The 20,476-nt window shown below is 37.6% G+C and overlaps 2 protein-coding genes across 2 annotated transcripts; one reads left to right on the forward strand and one right to left on the reverse strand.

Annotated features, from left to right (window-relative positions):
• Positions 1-1,440: 1,440 nt before the first annotated feature.
• Positions 1,441-12,459, forward strand: LOC135612426 (uncharacterized). The gene is made up of 7 exons (XM_065108713.1): positions 1,441-1,887; positions 5,138-5,212; positions 5,299-5,845; positions 9,058-9,443; positions 10,858-11,084; positions 11,172-11,316; positions 12,074-12,459. The coding sequence occupies exons 1-7, from the start codon at positions 1,576-1,578 to the stop codon at positions 12,203-12,205; spliced, it is 1,824 nt and encodes a 607-aa protein (XP_064964785.1). The 5' UTR covers positions 1,441-1,575; the 3' UTR covers positions 12,206-12,459.
• A 71-nt stretch (positions 12,460-12,530) lies between these two features.
• LOC135586726 (uncharacterized) lies at positions 12,531-19,638 on the reverse strand. The gene is made up of 12 exons (XM_065108714.1): positions 19,309-19,638; positions 18,560-18,688; positions 18,409-18,466; positions 16,444-16,524; positions 16,271-16,342; positions 15,952-16,196; positions 15,790-15,861; positions 14,418-14,534; positions 14,199-14,280; positions 14,046-14,092; positions 13,017-13,098; positions 12,531-12,757 (listed from the first exon to the last, which is right to left on the reverse strand). The coding sequence occupies exons 1-12, from the start codon at positions 19,521-19,523 to the stop codon at positions 12,671-12,673; spliced, it is 1,287 nt and encodes a 428-aa protein (XP_064964786.1). The 5' UTR covers positions 19,524-19,638; the 3' UTR covers positions 12,531-12,670.
• Positions 19,639-20,476: the final 838 nt, after the last annotated feature.

The raw sequence follows: 20,476 nt of genomic DNA on the forward strand, positions 1-20,476 counted from the left end.
GTTTTCTCCCATTAAGTTCCAACAACTCCTGCAATATACCCCCTCCAATCATATCCTTTGTGTAGTTAGTGGAAGAATTTGAATACTCTATCAAAAATTAATGTATGAAGAAGAGGATGAAGAAATTTTAGCTAACTACTTTATGAAGTTGTCCAATGAGACCAAGCAACTAGTCGATTCACACTTATTTGTGTTGATTCATCCATCCATTAATAGCTTTAGTTCATTATGATTCCTTTGATAGCTTTAGATCATTTATGAACTGATTAAATATAATTAAAACCCTTATGTAAGGAAGAAAGAAATACAACCAAATAGTAAGTAAACCAATCATGAATAACCTTCTGATTTATGGCTTAGTCTCTCAAGACCATTGCTACTACAAGCCAGTTTCATTGTTGAGATGAACTTCCTCAAGACAATCACACTATCAAGTCATTTAGATCTTTCAACATCATGATAATTATTTTCTAAAAATGATGACTCTTTCAAGTCCGTTATTTTCTTAAGTTGGTCATATTATCAAGTCGATCACTTTCTCTCGGGACCGCACCCTCGTGATGATCGAGCCCTCGAGACAATCATGTTGACAAGTCAATGATAACTTTGGATTGGTTGCATTGAAGCCAATCACATTAGTGGCCAACCATATCATAAACATCTCTTTATACATGATGTATCGAATAAAAGATACATCCATCGAGAAATAATTAAAAAATAATATTCCTTTTACACACTTGCCAAAAAAGTATATCAAATCATACATGAAAGCATCCAAAATTTTTTAGATATCTAAAAATATCCTCTTTATACATTATTTTCATCGATCATGATCCAATATACGGAGTCTAGTCAATGCTCACATGATATTCTCTATCAAGAGATGACAAAGATCCGATTTGACATACTTCATCCATATTACAAATATTATCTCATTAAATCGATTATTATAAAATCCAATAATATAAAACAACTTTCTCATATATATTTTATTTTATTATAAAATAAATATTATATTATTATGGACGGACTCATAATATTCTAAACGAATAAAAACTTTTTGATCGTCAAAGAGATTTTATAGAAAATAATCCTTAGTCACAATCATATCATCTCCTCGAGAAGATTTTTTATATATATATTTTTCAACACGGCTAACTCATAAAACATATCGGAGCACATCAATTTTAGCAATTTGTTACCATCATGTAATCCATAAATTTATGAATTTTGATGATCTTGTTTAAGCTCGAGCGAGTATTTACCAATTTATTATTTCCTGTCCCCCGACACCCATAAAAGACTTCATCGAGTGAAATGGCGGTAAGCCACAAAATTTATACATGCTTTCCCCGTTCCGATAGCAAACCTTCACCACCACTCTGTCCGTGTTCACGCACCGCAGGTGACCGTACCCACCCACCCCCCCCCTCCCCAACCATTTGAGTGTTTACGACGGTTCCGTGACGGTTCTTCCCACGGTTGGGATCAAGAACTCGACTCTCCCGTGGCGGCGACGCTGCGTCCGTTCGCAAGCTCGTGGAAGCGAACCGTATCCCGGAGACAGAGAGAGCCATGTCCTCCTCCGCCGTCAGATGGGTGCCGAAACCGAGACGGGAAGAACCCACGGCGACCTCCTCTGCATCCCAAACCTCGAACCCCACCCCAGATCCCGTCGGCCCCGTCCAAGAATCAAGAATTGCGGTCGGATCCGATCGTGAACATCAGAGAGACGAATCCGGCGATCCATCCGCGATGGGTGCCACGGACGATCTCAAATATCTCGAAGCAGCAATCGGGAGATTGGATGAGCTGAGGATTAGTGGAGAGGAACCCGAGTTATCGGAAGAACAGATACGGGTCAATGACCAGATGCAAGAGGATGAGGTAATTTCTTTGGACTTCTCTTCCTAGCTAAAGAATTCGTGACTTGTTGGTTGGATTAAGTTCTTGATAATTTGTGGTCCTTTTCTTGAACAATAATTCCGTGTAGGAACAAGAATGAGATGATCTGACCATTCTTGACATAGTTTAGGATGTGGGTGGGGATCTTATCAAGGAGGACTAATTGCTAGTTTGGGGGGAGAAACTGGCGAAAATCATTACTTGCATGGTTGTATTACCAGTGGCAAGGTGAGATTGATAGCTTTTCACTTTGGTTCCCTTCGCTATTTTAGGCATCTTGAATAGCGACCTCACATTTGTTGTGTACGTTTTAAAGGCATTTTATAACCGTTGGTGGCTGGGTGGGGGGGGCAAAGTTACACAGTAAGAGGTGTCATGTGAAGAGTGGGAAAGGTATGTGCCTATATCTATGGAGTGGAAAGGGCTTTAAGGGCGTTGTTTGGGTCAAATTACCTCACGTTGCTCTGTCACTGCTTGACAAACGTAATGGGATGATCTCCATCTATCGTAACTTTCTTTCGAACTTTCTAGCACCTGCCAATGGCAAGGGGGTTCCTCAAGAAAATCATTTTGTGGTCACCTTCTAAATTTTGTGAAGATTATTTAGATGGCATGTCTATGTGATACTTGGTTTATTAATTATAAGAGAAGTAATCTTTGTCAAGTCTCTGGAATTTAGTTTACTACTGGTGAAAACTGTATACAAAATTAGTTCGTATTCAATGTTGGCAAATTAGTGATGTTGTTCTTAAAGCGATTGTTTCACTGATGAAAACTGTCATTCATAGTGGTGAGACTTTGTGTCTTGTGGTCACCAGAAAATAAGAAACTGACACTTCTTTAATCCAATTAGAAATTGTGAGCTTTATTGGACACTAGGGCAGCTGTTGTGGGGGCTTCTATGGGGACACTGAAAGCAAAAAAGGAACCTTTACTTTAATAATTCTCAAGATACCATCATTTTAGTAACTCAGTCCAAATTTGAAGAATACATGTCTTTTAAACACCGATATCAAGTGTTAATTTACTGGAACAGGAATCTCACATAAATATTAGTGGCAATAATGGCAGTAAGACCCACCATTTGCCTTGATTAGAGTTGCCTCTGCTAACCAAACATTAGCATTAAGCATGCAGCGTCTAGTATGTGGGTAAGAACATGCTTCTTAAGGGAAACACTTAGCAAGATCAGTGATTGTACTTGACTGGGTCACTAGAAATTGGTTTGAGATTTTTCATGGTCATCATTCTTGCTATATGCGCTGAACAACATCTCCTAAGTATGTAGCTCGATATATTTGGATTTTGAAAATAACAAAAAATGGTAATATCAAGACTTAGTAGTAATCGACATAGCAATGACTAGCTAGCTCCATGTTACAATGTCATTTGGCCTATGTCACATGATAAATTAGAAAATAATATCAGATTGGATGCCTGTTATGATGGATCCAAATGTATGAAGATCAGGTTTTTTAATTTGTTCGAGTCTAGGAAATCCTACATCATGCATTCCAATCTAGGAGTTATGTTTTTTAATTTGTTTGTCTAGTGATCCTATTATGATGCATTCCAGTCTAGGATGCGTCAAATTTTTAAATTTGTCTGAGGTTAGGAAATTTGTCTGTTGGATGTTGTATTTGTGTAGGTTTACTTCCTTTATCATTATCTAAAAGAATGATAAGATAAGATCTTTAGTTAGTTCAAATTATTTTGAACTAATAGAAAATGGAATAAAGCCTGTCTCATCCAACCTCTGGGTGTTTTGTCCAGATTCTAGTTTTCTTCTTCCAATCCAGTCTCCTACTCCCTTGCCTTTTCACTTTTATTTCATTAAATTAGTTATCTCTTGCACTAGCATGTTATCTTAGACTTTTAAGATATACTATACCAAAAAAGAGTGTGGAATTGCACTGCCACATTCACGTGAAACTTACTGGCCACAGGGTTTTAGTGAATAAGACCTCGGAAGCAAGATAATATTGCAATGCAGCCACCTTACAAGGTCTAGATTAACCTTGTCAAGAATCTGAAGCCATTGCTGTAAAGAACATCCAAGGCCCATAGCTTTTACATCACCTTGGATTTTCCGTCTACCTTGTTCGTTGCAAACACACCACAGAACACTTAGTAGAAGAGCATCGGCCAACAACCTTACACATACACTCTGTCATATGCCTATACATCAATTATTTTTTACAAAAACATCATATAACATTAAATAAATTATTGTTCCAGAGATTTATTTTAGAAGTGAGGGCTTCAAGTAGCAATTTTTACACATCTCACGTTGCAGACCTAGATAAGACCAATGCCTTTCATGCCTCCAGTGAGTTGGCTTTTGGGCTACATTGATTCATTGTGACAACTGGTAATGATGAGAGGCACTTTATTTACTAAAAGACCACAAAAGGGTTATCCACCATTTAACTTGTGATTAAGAGTGTAGTTGCTAGAAGAACTTCCTAGGAGGAAACAGAATGAACAGTAAGTAATGGGAATAGGATTACTACCACAATGCTACATAAAGTGCGTGATGATGATTGCTCGTCTGTAGTTTGGACTTTCTACAAAATCATAAGTAACAACCACAAACATATATAAATGATCAATAGGATATGTAAATCAGATGATAACTCAAGTACTTAAATGAGAAAAAAGAGGAAAGTAAGAAAGGCAAAAAAAAGAATATAATACTAACTTCGACGTGCACCAAATTGAATAGTTTCTTTAAAATTCTTTATGCTCTATGATGTTGATTCTAATGATAACCATCCCTCATTTGTTTTACATGAGCTCTCACTATATTTTACATGTAAATAGTTTCTTCAAAATTCTTTATGCAGTTAAACAGATATTTCCAAAGATGCAGTATTTGAGTTGTTTTTTGGTCTTATATAGCAAAATATTCTTTATCCATGGTTTGCATTATCGGTCTGTATCGGTGTATCAACCAACTGTTGGTATGGTACATACCAAGCTGTATCGAGCCTATCGATACATGGTACACTAGGGTGTACCAACATACCACCCGTACCGATCCTCTATTGGACCGGTATGTACTGCTCGTACCGAGCGTTATACTTCAGTACATCAAACCTTGCTTTTATCAAAGAATTGAATAGCATTTGGAAGACGGACATAATCATTCTTGGCATAATGTGTGTTCATGAGAAAAGAAGTTACTTAGGTTAAAATTTGTTTTTAGTCACAGTTGGTCTCTGATATGCAGGTGTTGGCTCTCGAAGCAATTTATGGGGACAATGTTTTGAGCTTTGATAAAAAAGAGGGTTTAAGATTTTTCCAGGTTTGTTTAATTAACACTGATCTTCTTGTGTGCAACTGTATAAACTATAACACTAGGTGGTTGATTACCTGATGTCTTTGGGGTAGGTACGCATGGAGTACGATCTCCCTGACTGCATCAATGTATCTGCAATGCTCCAATCGTCTACCACTAAGGTAAAATCTGGGTCCAGAAGTCTAAATGGGAGGACAAAAAGTGATGATTCTCATGAATTTTTGTACACTTTCAATGTTCAATATTTGCCTCCACTACTGTTGACGTGTTTACTGCCTAAATCATATCCAAGTCATCGCCCCCCCTACTTTACCATCACAGTAGATTGGTTGAACTCCGAAAAAATTTCCAGTCTTTGTCATAAGCTGGATGCCATATGGATGGAGCAACCAGGACAAGAAATTACATATCAGTGGGTAGATTGGCTACAAAATTATTCTCTTTCTTACCTTGGGTTTGATAGTGGTGTAATGCTGGATCGATATGACATGCAAGATGTGAAAGATATCCGTGCTGGTTTTGGAAATGCCCGACCGGATTTTATCATTTCCTCTATGATCAATTATGATCAGGAGAAACGCCATCAATCTTTTCTTAACAATCTTCATCAGTGTATTATCTGCTTCACCGAGTATGCAGGTAAATTAATGTAGCTCCTTCCCTTGAATGTTATGATTTTTTTTAACATCCAAAATGTATGCTTGTTTGGTAGTTTATATCCCATATATGAATTTAAATCCTTAAAAGTCCTATATGCTAGTTAATGCAGTAAGTTTAGTATTATTCTGTTCAATGTGATTCTTGCGAGTGCATCTCCTAGTATTTCAGTTGTTCTACACATTCTTGGCTGTGCAAATTTTGGTCAGTATAATAATTGCCTTGTAGCTTTTCAATTGATAACCAAAAGATAAATGCATACTATTTCAAAATAGTCGTATAAGCTTCTTTTCTCACCCTCTCTTATGGGAACCTCCTAGACTCGTTGATCCAAAATTACAAATCTTTGAGCCCTGTGTCATGATTCATGCTGTACCAAAATTTTGCATTTGGTAAGATCTCAATTTTCATTTGAAGTCCCAATTGCTAATCAGTCTCTTCTATTTATCATGTTGAGGACTTAATATATCACGATTCGACCTGATGAGATAACTGATCCATTAACTTGAGTTTAGACCTTCTTGATATAGAACTCAATCACAGCCATCTATTCAAAAGATCGTGATGCTGCTCCTAGGTAAGTTTCATTCCTATCTCACTTTATGGTAACCTATGGATGCCATTTTGTTTTTTAATTATTCAGCACTCATTTGTATTCTAATAGCTATGCTATATTTCATCCCTTACAATTGCTATATTGAACCACCATTAGTCCCTTATATTTCATCTAAGTTAATAAACTATCACGCAGAGGGTTTGAACTGTGTAAATAACTTCTCTACCTCTAAGGTTAAGGCTGCATATATTAACCCTCGCAAGACCATGTATTGGTGGGAGCTATCATGAACTGGGCTGTCCTTTAATGCTTGGCAGGGGAACTTGAATTGATAAATGTCCTCGCCTCCTCGATATATATAGCATAATAAGGATGGCTTCTGACAGGAAGCTGCCTATGATAAAAGCTTAGTAACAATACAGAACCAACCTCAAACATATCTTAAACTTCTCAAAAGAGTTAGATGCACTCTTTCCTATGAGATAACAAACAAGGATGTGAGAGATCGACCAGAAAAGCTTTATATGCTCTTCTTCTTGTGCATCTGTGTATCTACTTGTGATTAATATCCATAAATAAGCTCCATGCAGCTCAAAACTAAGGTAGTCTTGTAAACGATTTGCCAGAGTGAATACTAGAGTGATAAGATCCTGTCATGCTTGGAGAAAAGCCTATCCACTATACATCTCTGTTTACTGCAAGATTGAAAGCTTGACTTGCCAAGCCTTTCAGTGTCTTTCTCATTATATTTACATATTATTCATATCAGTCTGATTCCTCTCGTACGAATTAGATGGTTAGGAATGTCCACTTCATTAGAACTTAGCCAACAGAACAGATTGCCCGCCAAGCTTCAGTAACAAATGACTGCTTGTAGAATTAGTTCATCATTTATATAGTCAGAATAGTACTACATTTCCTATTACAGAGAAGGGAAGACATGGTAAACTGAATTCCAAGTTAGTTTTGATAATATTACTCAAAAGATCCAGTGACTCCAAGATGTATCCTTAAACCAGTCAATTAGACTCTTAGGTACTGTGTTTTTTTAATTGCTTACTCATGTACCTATGCACAAACTTTGTCAATGGGCTTTCTCAATTTGTTTTTACCTTCTAATATCTAGTGTTCAGTTTTTCGGCATAGTTTCTTCTTACCACATGATATTTCATCACTGCTGACACGTACTATTTTAATTGTACTTATCCTACTAATCAATAGATAGATACTGTTACATAATAGATTTGGTTTGATTTAAGGGGATCTAGAAGCTTCCCATGTGAACTATCAACTAGGATTACAATCAACTTCTTTATTAATGCAAAAAGGGAAAGAGCAATAGTTTAGTATGGCTTAGAGGCCTACAGTGAGTCATACATAGAAGGATACTCGTATTCTGTATTAATCATATTAGGATTCCAATGTAGTCTAGGATATCTTATTACATGAAAAACACATTAAAAATAATCCTATTATTTTTATACTGCAGTATCCAGCATTTTGCAAGAGTTCCTGCATTGCTACAAGAACTGCTTTACTTTCCTTTATATTGTGATCCTGTTGCTTCTTGGGTTCACAGTCGTGTCCTAATTGACTTAGAATTAATGTCCTATAGTGCCTTGTCTTTTTTGGATCCTTCCTAATCAGTTTAGGAGTCTTCCGATTCTTCCCTATTGATGTCCACAAGTTACCTCCATTTGGACATAAGACGCCTTTGTCTCTTAACACATCAGTCTTATCCTAAATTTTAGTTGGTTATCATCTTTAACCTTACCATGGCAGAATTTTATAATAATTTCCTGCGATGCAGGACAGTATTTGTTGTTGTCACTTGTCAGAGTAAGTTTGCTTCTTTACGGTCTAGGCGACTAAGGTTCAAATTGCATAGACAAGCTCCTTGCTTGCAAGGGAAATACTACATATATTAACCCTCCTCATACTCTACATTGGTGGAAGTTCTGCCTTGTGCAACGGATCAAACACTTTTTTTTCTATTACAAAAATAGGCTTGAAAAACTTGATAATGAAGATTTTGTTTTATTGATGATTTACCTACCATTTACTTTGAAGCAAAATTCCAATGTGAACAAGCATATTTACCTAATGACCAGATTTTTCCTAGGTACTTAAGAGTGAATGAACTACTTGAGTTCTAGGTCATTGCATTCTCATCTAGACCATCAAGAATCTTAATGTTTCATAGAAACACCTCCTATTTGTCGGCCATGATACCAACCACTATTACAATTTAGCATTTTAACTTCACACACAAAAGATACATCATTTATATGTGTGATAATGGCTTGTGATGCTTTTTCTCTCTTTAAATGGTAATTTTTTTATCGAATTTGTTTTAGTTAGAAATACCTATAGTCATATGTCTAGAACATGCCATAATGCCTCAGTTATTTAAGGTTAGCTACATGGATATTTTATCATCATTAAGTTATGTAAAAATACTATCCTTAGTTCAGTTATGAATACTTAAATCTTTATTTTTATGCATATATCTTATTATGTATAAATACTTTTTGTTTTGCATTCTTCTTAAAGATATCATCAATCAAAATGTTTTTGGTGCTATCAAGATTTTTCTCGCATTAAATACCCTTTTATGATCTTTTACATGCTTCATTAGGTACAAGTTTTATCAAACTTCCTTGTCAACATTTCTTTTGCTGGAAATGTTTGGAAACCTACTCCAATATGCATGTGATGGAGGGCACTGTAACCAAGTTGCTGTGTCCTACTGATAGATGTGGTGGTTTTGTTCCACCTGGTTTACTGAAACGACTACTTGGAAGTGAAGCCTATAAACGATGGGAATCATTAGTGTTGCAGAAGACATTGGACTCAATGACTGATGTAGCCTACTGTCCTAGATGTGAAACGGCATGCTTGGAAGATGAGGAGCATCATGCTCAGTGTTCAAAATGTTTCTTCAGCTTTTGCTCCCTTTGCAGAGAACGTCGTCATGTAGGAGTGGAGTGTATGACACTGGAAGTAAAGCTACAAATTTTGCAGGTACCAAATGCAGCAGGCTATTATTTGATTTTGCTGTATTACTAGATAAATTCACGTGTGATCTAAGTTGTATCATGTTACATGTCGAAAATGGTTGAAAGCCAGTACAGAAACCTTTACCAAAAATCTTTCATAGAAATATTCATCTGGAGGATTTTTAGGTTCCTGTGGAGGTCGATTCCTGGACATATGCCTACTCTAAAGTTAAACTATTGCAACAAGAAATCTATGCAAGACATTTAGCAGCCATAATTCTCGCAATTTTTTCTTTTTTCTAATAGAAGTTAATTTGCAATATGGTGTAAGGTTGCACTTTTGCGATCTAGGAGATATGGTTTTGAGTCATGGAAATAACCTAGGAGGGGTAAGGTTGCGTATATTGATGCTTACCGAACCCCATGTTGGCAGGGGTCTTGTTCACCTAGACTAAAAAAGTTCCTGTCCAATTGGTATTACATGAAATCGCAGACAAATTGGGGTTTAAGATTATTCACTGTCTGAGTTGCAACAAAGGAAAATCTGTATGGAAAATCGACTATGGTATATGTTCTCTTCAGACAACAATAAGGTTTCCACTCTCTACAGGTTGCCAATCCTTCAACAAGATATGCAGCCCATGTTATTATCATGGCTTCCCAATAGTCACACATTAAGAAATAAGAAAGTGAAGGGCTTATATATGACCTGTTCGATCTCTTACTGATGACCTGAAATTAAAATTTTCACATACAAGTTCTTAGACTGTTGGTAGGTTTATCAGGTCACAGTAAAGAGCATTGGGGCAATCATTGGCACCCCACATGGATTACCTATACAAATGTGTTGTGCCATATGGGAACATCTGGGATTCTTTAGGGAAATATCTGACATCTAATGATGACATCACATCATTAGATCCACACAGGAAGTTGTGCTAGTAAGTTATGAGGGTTATTGTTGGAGAAAATGATAATGGATTGCACTTGATATGGCTCTCAGGTTCCTGTGACTCGAGATTCTTGCCAACTGAGTCACGGGTTCATTTATCATCTGAAATAAGTTGGAGCGTGAGATATTGTTTTTTCTTCTACTTTGGTGGTGTAAAAAGAGGTTTGTGTGCACCATACAGGTAGGTACCTGAATTTATCTGAAAGAGAGGCCGGCATTCAACGCGTAGAATTTACTTGGTTTTGGTTTTGGTTTTTAGAATGGTTATTTTCCTAAAGAAGACCAACTCAGACCATTCATGGGTATTTTCTTATCCACAATAGAAAGTTGGGTTTTTGCTATATTGACTCTGAAATTTTCTTATTTTGTGTGATGATAAATTTTCGGCAATCCCAATATAAAAATGTGTTGACTCTAGTTAAAAACTCATTTCTTCAATGATATATTTTTTTCTATAATGAGATTGTTTGGCATGTTTTTGTTCCAGGCACGTCAGAATTCATCTAATCTTTCACGAAACCAGTTACACATGGAGCGTGAGATGATAAATGAGATCCTCAGTGTTAAGGAAGCCCTTCGTGATGCTAAGCAATGTCCGTCTTGCAAGATGGCAATCTCAAGGACTGAAGGATGTAACAAGATGGTGTGCCAGAACTGTGGGCAGTATTTCTGCTACCGCTGTAACAAGGCTATTGATGGTTATGACCATTTCAGGTGACTTAATTGTCGTAAATTAGGATGACTTACATGGTTATGCTTTGTGGTCAGTTCGAAACAGTGACAAAGTTGTTAATATCGTAGGGAAGGGTGTGAACTGTTCCCCCGTGAAGAGATTGAACGCTGGGAAATTCAGATGAATCCAAGGCAGGTGGTTGGCCAGATACGAGCTGAATTATATCCAAATGTTGGTCATCCATGTCCTACTTGTCGTCAAGTAAATCCAAAGGTGAGCCTAAGATTCAAGAGGGGGACATCTTGACTCTCTCCAAAGCAAGCAATCCTATTAAATACCTCTAACGTAGCAATGGTTTTTTTTTTTTTGTCTGTCCAGCTTTTCGCTGTGTGGTAGCTTTTTACTAGGAGATAAATCCATGATGTGCATGAAAAATATAATCATACTGCATGTGAGAAAATTAGTGATATAGTTTTTCACATCAGAGTTATTGCTTTGTTTTAACTTTTGATGCATTTTAAAACTTAAAAACTGTCATATTGATTAATGCGGTTGAGCATATTCTTCCTGTTTTTGCATTCATTGGTAGTCAATGTAATTTGTACATTTGTAGAACAAGAAACTTGATTGCCGCATGTAAATAATCTACCTACATGTTTCAGCTCCTGCTTCAAGACAGCTGTTGCTACGACGTCAGATGGGTTTCTGATGGCAGCTTTTTACACATGTTTATTACATTTACACCATCATTTGTTGCTTAATCACCATGTCTAGGATCATGTTGCATCAATATGTGGTATAACCATCATGGTATCGTTGCTCTCATGCAGAACTCTCTACTCATTTTTATCAAATCACATGATCGAAGTTGCTCATTTTAGTTTAAACTAAGAAATTCTGCAATACGACCTCTGCATATTAATATTGGACTATTTCTTTTGAAGTCACCTTTTCTCTTAATTCGGTATTTCATATTTTAACAAATCAACTGGTGATGATTTTTTTTTCTTGTCTATGAACAAATAAACAGGTTGGTAATAACAATCACATCTTCTGCTGGGCTTGCCAAAAACACTACTGTGCAATGTGCCGGAAAACTGTGAGGAAAAGTTCCGAGCATTTTGGACCTAATCGATGCAAGCAACACACCTTGGATCCCTGATCTTGGTTGGTCCTTTTTGGACAAAGATCATGAGCATTTTTCAACCAAAGGCTTCTGAAAATAACTACAGAATAAAGAAAATCTCATTAGTTTTTCAGTGTATTGAAAATGAGTTGTTCATTTGGGTGTTCGTTAAAATAATGGTGTCGTTAAAATACTACAGAATACTACACCTTGGATCTCACTCAGCGGACTGTTAAAATTTTGTGCCTTGTGTGTCTATGAAGGCTGGCGTATCCACTGTTGTGTGTCTATGAAGCAAGTTAAAAATGTATACTGATTTATGGCCGTGTGAGTCCAATTGACAACAAGCATGCCATCTTCGTAAAAAATGTCAGCTAATTTTTCCTCTTTTCCCGGTTTGGAGCTAAATTTCTTAACATCGGGAGAGACCATTCTGACTCGAAAACAAAACCAAAAAACATTGGCCATTTCGATAGTAGCCAACGATATACTGTACAAGGACTATAATAAATTAACCAAACTCATAAAACGGTGATTCAATACTGCTTCAGCAATTGGACGTTGACGGTAATCGGGATTAAGCATCGCCTGTCACAAAACAAAGAAAATGTTACAATAAGCATTTAGCTCAGTAGCTTAATCTACAGTGTTACGAGTGAAAAAAGGCACCCAAAATACAAGTCTTTTTGGCATTACATGGTTAACTGATTCATTTAAAATATAGAACAACGTGACCAATATGCATAAACCACACAAGATATTTTTTAAAAAACATAGCATGTATAAGAATACTAACATACACAAAAAGGCCGTATTGTTATTTCTGCTATAATAAGCAAAACCTGACCTGAAGCAACTCCCAGCCAGCGCCATCACCTAGATCTAGAAACTTGACAGCTTCCAATAAACGGTCATCCGCTAAACAATATCTACAGAAGCATATGGAGTCAGTTGAATGTATCATGCCATCAACTCTAAAAACATGTTCGGAGGAATATTATTTGCAGTAGATTGAAGCCTAACTATTTAAAACACAAAAAATTCACAAAATATTATTTCTGCTATCTTGTAGGAGCAGAAATAATGGCACCAGCACAGTAGCAGCAAGCACCTACTACATTCAGGACAAGCTGCTGATACATCAAAATAACCAAGGACTGTATCGTTAGTCAAAGACCATCGAACACCATTCCTAGTGTTTCTAACGCTGTCCTCTGATGTCTTCCTCCTGTGACCATTATCATGAATTGATTCACCTCTCTTGGTGCACTACATCTCCTTTGGACATGTCCAACTCATTCATTGCTATTCCTCGTAGTTCTACCTCAAATCTAACCGCTGATTGGTGTTGTTGGTCACAAACAAAAAAATTTAGACCTTGATTATAACCAACCTCTAATGGTGTCACCATAAAAAACAACAATAATTGACAATAGACATTGATCCACACAAAGTCTTGTACGTTGATCCGTATTGATCCAACTGCTGATCGGCGTTGTCCCTAAACCAAAACTTTAGACCTTAATTCTAACCAACCTCTAATGGTGTCACCATCAAAATTGACAATACATGCAGATTTCTACATCAGATAAAATAAAATTACGAGGAATCACATGGAACATTTTGCTGAAAAATAAATAACCAAACATGATTAATGGTAGTTTGACTTAAAGGAAACATACAAAACCCAAAATTATGTCGATAATGGAACATAATTCTGAACATGAAGCATCTTTTTATTATTATTCTTATGAATGTCACAGTAATACCAATCACATATTATCTCTCAGATGATTTGAAATAAATATTAGCTGGCTCTATAAGAACAACATAAGCGGAAGTACAATTTGCAAAAACTATAAGTTCAATTTCTTACTCTCTTACAGCTTGAAGGTCAAGCTGAAATGTATTTTCAAAAAGCCTCTGCAAGTTAACAGAACAAATGATTAGACTTTATATGTTGCAAAAGGACAAAAGAACAAAAACTAGCAAGTCAAGGTGCATTCTACAATAATAAATTCCGACTTACTTGCAAGGAAATGCTATCCATAATGCCCGCCTCACAAAATGGAATAAACGCTAAGTACGCAAAAAAAAGTCCAGCTTCATAACTGTTTTAACGACATCAATAATTTTAGAGGTAATTTGTTCGACACATATGCACAATTGCTTCATTAAAATTTTAAGATAAATAAAGAAAACAAATTAAAGCAAAGACCCATATTGCCATAAGCTTTGCAAAACCTACATGTCATCAGCTATTCCATAAGCTCGTTTCTCCAAAGGAGTAAAAGCCCCAGCTGCTGATGCCCGTCGCCATAGTCCTTCTGATAGTGTACTCTGAGCTGCTCCTAAAGATGAATACCTGCCAAATATTTTAAGTCAATCACAGATATTCATTTATAAGAGAATCTAAAGCACCACATAACAGAACCACAAACTTACAGCAAAGAACTGCATAGGATTAATGTAAATATGTGTAGTAGCATTGTAAGCTAATTTTGATTGTTTAAGCTCTTAAAGTATTAACAGGTACTAAAATTGTCAGAAAATGTCAGTATGCATTCTGGGCTGGCCAGGCTAAGCCAGTAATGTCCCCACTAGAAATACAGTTCACCTAGGGATTGAGCTTATTTTAGAGCCCAAGCCAGAAATGTCCTCAGATTCAGAGGCCTAGCATCCTAGTGAATTTTCTGTGAGTCGTCCTGCTCTAGCATGCCTAGGCCTTTTCTTATGAATATACAAATTACACTAAAATGTGCAAAATTTTAACATCATCTCATGAATAAAAAAACAAAACAAAATTAGAATACCAAAACATCTTATCATTGAATTATACAATAAACTATTATTGTACTAAGAAAATAATTATATGTAAATTGTAAAAGATATCTGGAATAGGCTGCAATTCTAATACTAATCCTGTGTTCACCTAAGTTCACAGCCAAACAACTAATTGAAGTTTCTACTGAACATGGTTCGACTGTGCATATAAAAGAGTAAGGGCTTGAGCATGCAAGCATGTGAGACCGGAAGGCAGTTCTGCTTGCTGACTTGTGAGAACCTATAGCAGGTTTTTGCCAGATACTCAACTTTCTTGTGATAGCCAGGTAGGTAATGGTAAGCACTAGAATGCAAAAGTATCACAAGCATAAAAAGCTGATGGCTCCCAAGCTAGTGCAGATACTTGGGACATTTGATATATAGGCACAGCACTGCTATATACAGTCAACATTAACTCAGATGCTGCTTGAATAGATTAGATTCTGAATAGCAATTGGGATGCTCATTTGGGAAATACTCATTGCGAGCCGGTTTTTGATAGCACTGACTCGAGTATTCTGCATTCATGTGATTTGGGTGAAGAATCTAAATTTGAATCAAATTGAATAATATCATAACAATGCCTATCACTCACCAATGAAGAATAGCACAATTACTAAAAGAAATTGTCAATGAATTATCAAACAGGTTCTGTCTTTATGCACAGCTAGATACATATTTGATAGACAATTTTGACAACTTTGTGAAAGTGCATTTTTGATCAAACAAAAACACAACACAAATTTAAACAATCCTTTTACAGGAAAAGGAATGGAAAAAAATGAATCTTAACTTACCCAATATCAACTGAAAAGGATAAGTCACGGAGTTTCGGCACCAGATAAGAGGCATCTTTCTCCACCATTGTGCTGCCAAGATAACATACAAATTCACCCTATTGGATAAAAACATTCAACAAGCATTGGGAAGAAAAATACTTCCTATATATTTATGTATACTTTAGAACAACTGAAGAGGGGCCAAGACTCTGGTGTAATCTGTCATGATCATGCATGTAGGCCAGACCATTCATAGCCCCATTAAGCAGTTTAATAACAAAAATTCTTCTTCGCTTCATTTTTTGTTCCTTAGTAAAAGGGTTCCAGAAATTTTCTCCTTTAGCAGTATCCTTTGAATTTGCTTCACTCACAGATTTGCCATAGTCAGCAGCACTATATTTCCCATCATTCCTACAAGCAAGCCACTGCAAAGAAAACTTTGTTAGCAATTACAAAGTTGCTATGGATACAAAAGGCATGGCAATTCTTAGTAACAAACCTGCTCCCCCATTTTCGTCTCAAAACCACCTAACAAAAACTGAAGATTTGGACATAGTTTTTCTGAATCACTCTGCAAGTCACAGCGCAACTTCATAAATTAGAAGACAATACTTTTACAGTGAAAGTAAAAAAATACCTTCAAGATCTTAAGTGGCAACAAGTTGTCCTTACTTGAAGGAAAACATGGGTACCTAGCTCATTGGCAGCCATCATATCTGCTTCGACACCACCAGCTCGTCGTCCAGGATATACCTCAATGAATATAAGCTAGCTCTTAGCGAAAAAGAAAGTTGTGATCTATGAATTTCATTCTGATGTGCAGGATAAAAATTAGCTGCTTTGACAGCCGAAACAGAAGAACCAATTGATTACACCCTGACAAACCAAATTCAGAGTGGTCAACCATTATATTCACCTTGCTCATCACCCTATGGTTCTAGTTAATTCTGGGTATACAAATAAGAACCAATAGTTCTTTTTAGGTCACTGTTTTTGTCCATGTCCAAGACTGTACCCACGATGTACAAGTGATACTAGGAGGGGAAGAACTGCTAAGTATTCTAGCAGTTAACAATAATGGGCACTTAAATCTTTATCAATGGTAAAATAGCTCATTCTGTGCAGTCAGATGGCAATGGGATGGAGAAGAAACACATTCATGAAGCTTGTATGTGATGACTAAATAGAAATAAGAGGTAGAGGAGTGGCAAAAGAAAGAAAGAACTGTTAGTCATTGTCAATTAATAATAGCAGCTCTAACAAATGTTTGATGCAACTACAGAACGTGCATAATAAAACTATGAACAGTATCATCAGATGAAATCTTCACTTTATAGATGTAGGCATATCTTATTTACTTTTTAAAATCGAGTCACACAATTCCTTGGAGTAATATACAAATATGATCTCTTTGAGTATGCGTTCGTGCAAGCGATCCATCCAGACTATGCATCCATAAACCTAAATGATTGTATCAGATTTAAAGAAAAAAAATCATGCTAGACCTCTTTACAGATTATTCCCTGTAGTTAGACCTCTTTAACATCCCGATCTCTAGACTTTAAAAATTTATATTGGAATTCCTATGGTTATAAAAGTAAAATATTTAACTTTATTTATCCTAACACCATCGATTTTACTGATGGAAGATATAGCACGTGACAGGACGTGCAGAAATAACACGAAAATGATGGGTTAAAAGGTAATTTCAATGTTCCAATTACATTTTCTTTCTTCTTAATCGACTATTGTGGTGGTGGCGGACAATGACGCCACTTGGGCCATGGGTGGCTTTTGTGGTTGTGGTCAGCGAGAACGATGCAGGGATGTCCTTAAAGACGAGCAGGGTGGAGTCCTGAAGGTAGAGTTGAGGGACGATGACGCTCAACATTTGCGTCGGCACCACTTGGCATCTGCGTCGACGTCAATGCAGATGTAGACCGGTGCCAATGCAGATGCAAAGCGTTAGCATCTGTGTCGTCCCCTCCCTTTGTCTCACCTTTCACTGTCGCTCTCCCTCTTCTTCAGCCAACCACTACGTCGTTTTCGTTGACCACAATCACAACAGCCACCCGCAGCCCCAACGATGCCATCGTCCGCCACCATTACAATAATCAATTAAGAAGAAAGAAAATGTAACTGGGACACTGAAATTATTTTTTAACCCATCGTTTTTGTGTCATTTCTGCACGTGCTGTCATGTGCTATATCTTCCATCGGTAAAACCGACAGCGTTAGGATAAATGAGTTAAATATTTCACTTTTATAACTATAGGGATTCCAATGTAAATTTTTTAAGTCTAAGGACCGGGATGCTAAAAAGGTCTAACCTTAGGGGATAATCGGTAATTAGCCATGATCAAACACTTAGACAAAGTTAACAATATGACATGATAGCAATTTTGCTAGTTCTGTGTGTCAAAGTAGATGCTAAGTTTGCTATATAACTTTCTGATTAGACATAGCAATCACATTATGATAGGACACGCATAATTCAAAGCTAACATGAAATCTCAATACCAAGACAAGGAAATTTACACATGCAGAATAATGAAGAAGAAGAATTGCACAGGAAAAGAAGAAGAGCAGATGAACCATTTTCCTTACTTATTGCAAGTCATCCTAGTAGATGAATACCTTGAAAATGACTCGGGTTCCCTTCAATGGACCTTGGATTACTCTTCCTTCGTAAAGCCTGAAAAAGACTGCAGTGATGATAACATTACTATGTCAGTGAACAAAAAGCAAATAGGACAATGAGCAAATTGGCTGAAGCTACCAAAAGCACCTGATCTTCACTCGGCCCTCGCCAACGTCTTGGACTCTCAGACGTTCCATGTCTTCCGAAGAATATCCAGGAGAGAATTCATCAAACACATTAGCATTAGAAAACCCTCCTGATTGAAATGATGAATAGCTGTTCGAAAAAGCCAACCCAAATGTGTTAGAGATCCCTCGTAGTTGCTTCAACTTTCAAGATGACATTTAATAAACACCAAGATCCACACGGGAGGGAGAAACTACTAAACCCATATACCAAGGTAGGAAACCCTACAAACCCTAAGGAACTAAATAACCAAAACACACATGAAGGAAATCCAAGATTCAAGCCGGACCTCATCAGAAGAATGTGTCTCTACAGATTCTCAAAAACTACATGATCAGAATCCCAAAACCCGAGTCGAATTCTATCAGACGAACATGCATCAATAGATTCTTCAGTAACATGATCAGAAACTCAAGATCAGAGTCGAATACTTTCGGAAGAATATGCACCCATAGATTCTTCAGTAACATGATCAGAATCACAAGACCCGAGTCGAATCCTGATCGAACCCAACCAGAAGAACAAGCATCTGAAGATTATCCAAAAAATACATGATCAGAATCCAAGATTCGGGCGAACCGGACATGCATCTAAAGATTCTCCAAGAAAAAGTACATGATCGGAACCCAATATTCTCCTGAAACCGCGAAGCGATCCAAGAAACAGAGGCGAAGGCAAGAACGCGTAAGAAAGAGAAGAGGGGGAGGGACCTGGTGATGTTCATGAAGCCGTAGCTCCCGACGAACCTCCCGACCTCGAACGCGTCCGGCTCTGTGATCAGGTCGGCTCTGATGGAAGGAATCCTCGTCCTCCGGTCGCTGTGAATCTTTCCGATCGAGCAACTTCTTGAAGCCGATCGAACGAGGCCGTCGAAGGGCTTCGTCGCGATCCTTGCGACGGAGGAAGATGAAATCGGCATGGCCATTCTCTCTCTCTCTCTCTCTCTCTCCTGCTTCTGTGGCGGAAGGCAGGCGACAAAAGGAGCGGATAAGTGGAAGGATAGACGTGGGTGGTGAATGGACAGAGAGGGGGAGCGCGCGAGGGCAATATAATAGCTTAAATTAAGATGTTGGCAACCGCTTCGTATTGTCGACCCCTATAAAAATAATAATATATAATTTTATTATTTATAATCTCTCCATTACTAATTATTTTTTTATTCTCATAAGTTTGGTTCTATATATCAAAAAAGCATTTTTGATATTTTAGGGTTTTTCTGCTCAGTGCTTGAAGAAGCTGAGGTACGGCCGGCGTGCCTGAGAGGAGAAAGGATCGCACCATGTGGTTATGATTCCAGCCACCGAAGTAAACAGTGGCAAGAACCTCCGAGCATCCCTCCGGTAGAGGGCATCACCCCACGTAGCAGCAAAGCAAGAGGCGGCAAGGAAGATGATAGGGCTGTAGGAGATTAATGGCCGCTCTCAACGATGAGGAAAGTTGATGCAGTAGCTGCTGCTGCTGCTGCTACTGTCTTGTTGCCGTCAAAAGGTGCCTTCGTTTCTGGCCTCAAATAAAGGGGCGGCGGGGTCTTCCCCAAGGCGGAAGGAGAGCTGAGGGTTGCGCCACCGTCGGTCGTATTGGTGTCAGTCCGTGTGTTTGTCTCTCTCTCTCTCTCTCTCTCGCGGACACCCACCCACACTGGCGGAGACTGTGATACGATCTGTCGCATTCAATTGCCTGTCCTCTCTGCGTACGCCCACACTAAAGGAAAGGTGAGTTCGGCCCAAATGGCCCATTAGGCCTCAATCACTTTCTTACCACATCAAATCAAAATATCTCTGTATCCTTTTCGGATTCGGGTCGTGGGTTCAGAGAAATAGCTTAAAATCACAACAATTTGGACAGAAAAATATCTGTCAAATTAAGCAAACTCTTCTG

The sequence above is a fragment of the Musa acuminata genome, chromosome BXJ2-5 (genome assembly GCF_036884655.1).
Source record: "Musa acuminata AAA Group cultivar baxijiao chromosome BXJ2-5, Cavendish_Baxijiao_AAA, whole genome shotgun sequence".
Classification (NCBI taxonomy): domain Eukaryota; kingdom Viridiplantae; phylum Streptophyta; class Magnoliopsida; order Zingiberales; family Musaceae; genus Musa; species Musa acuminata.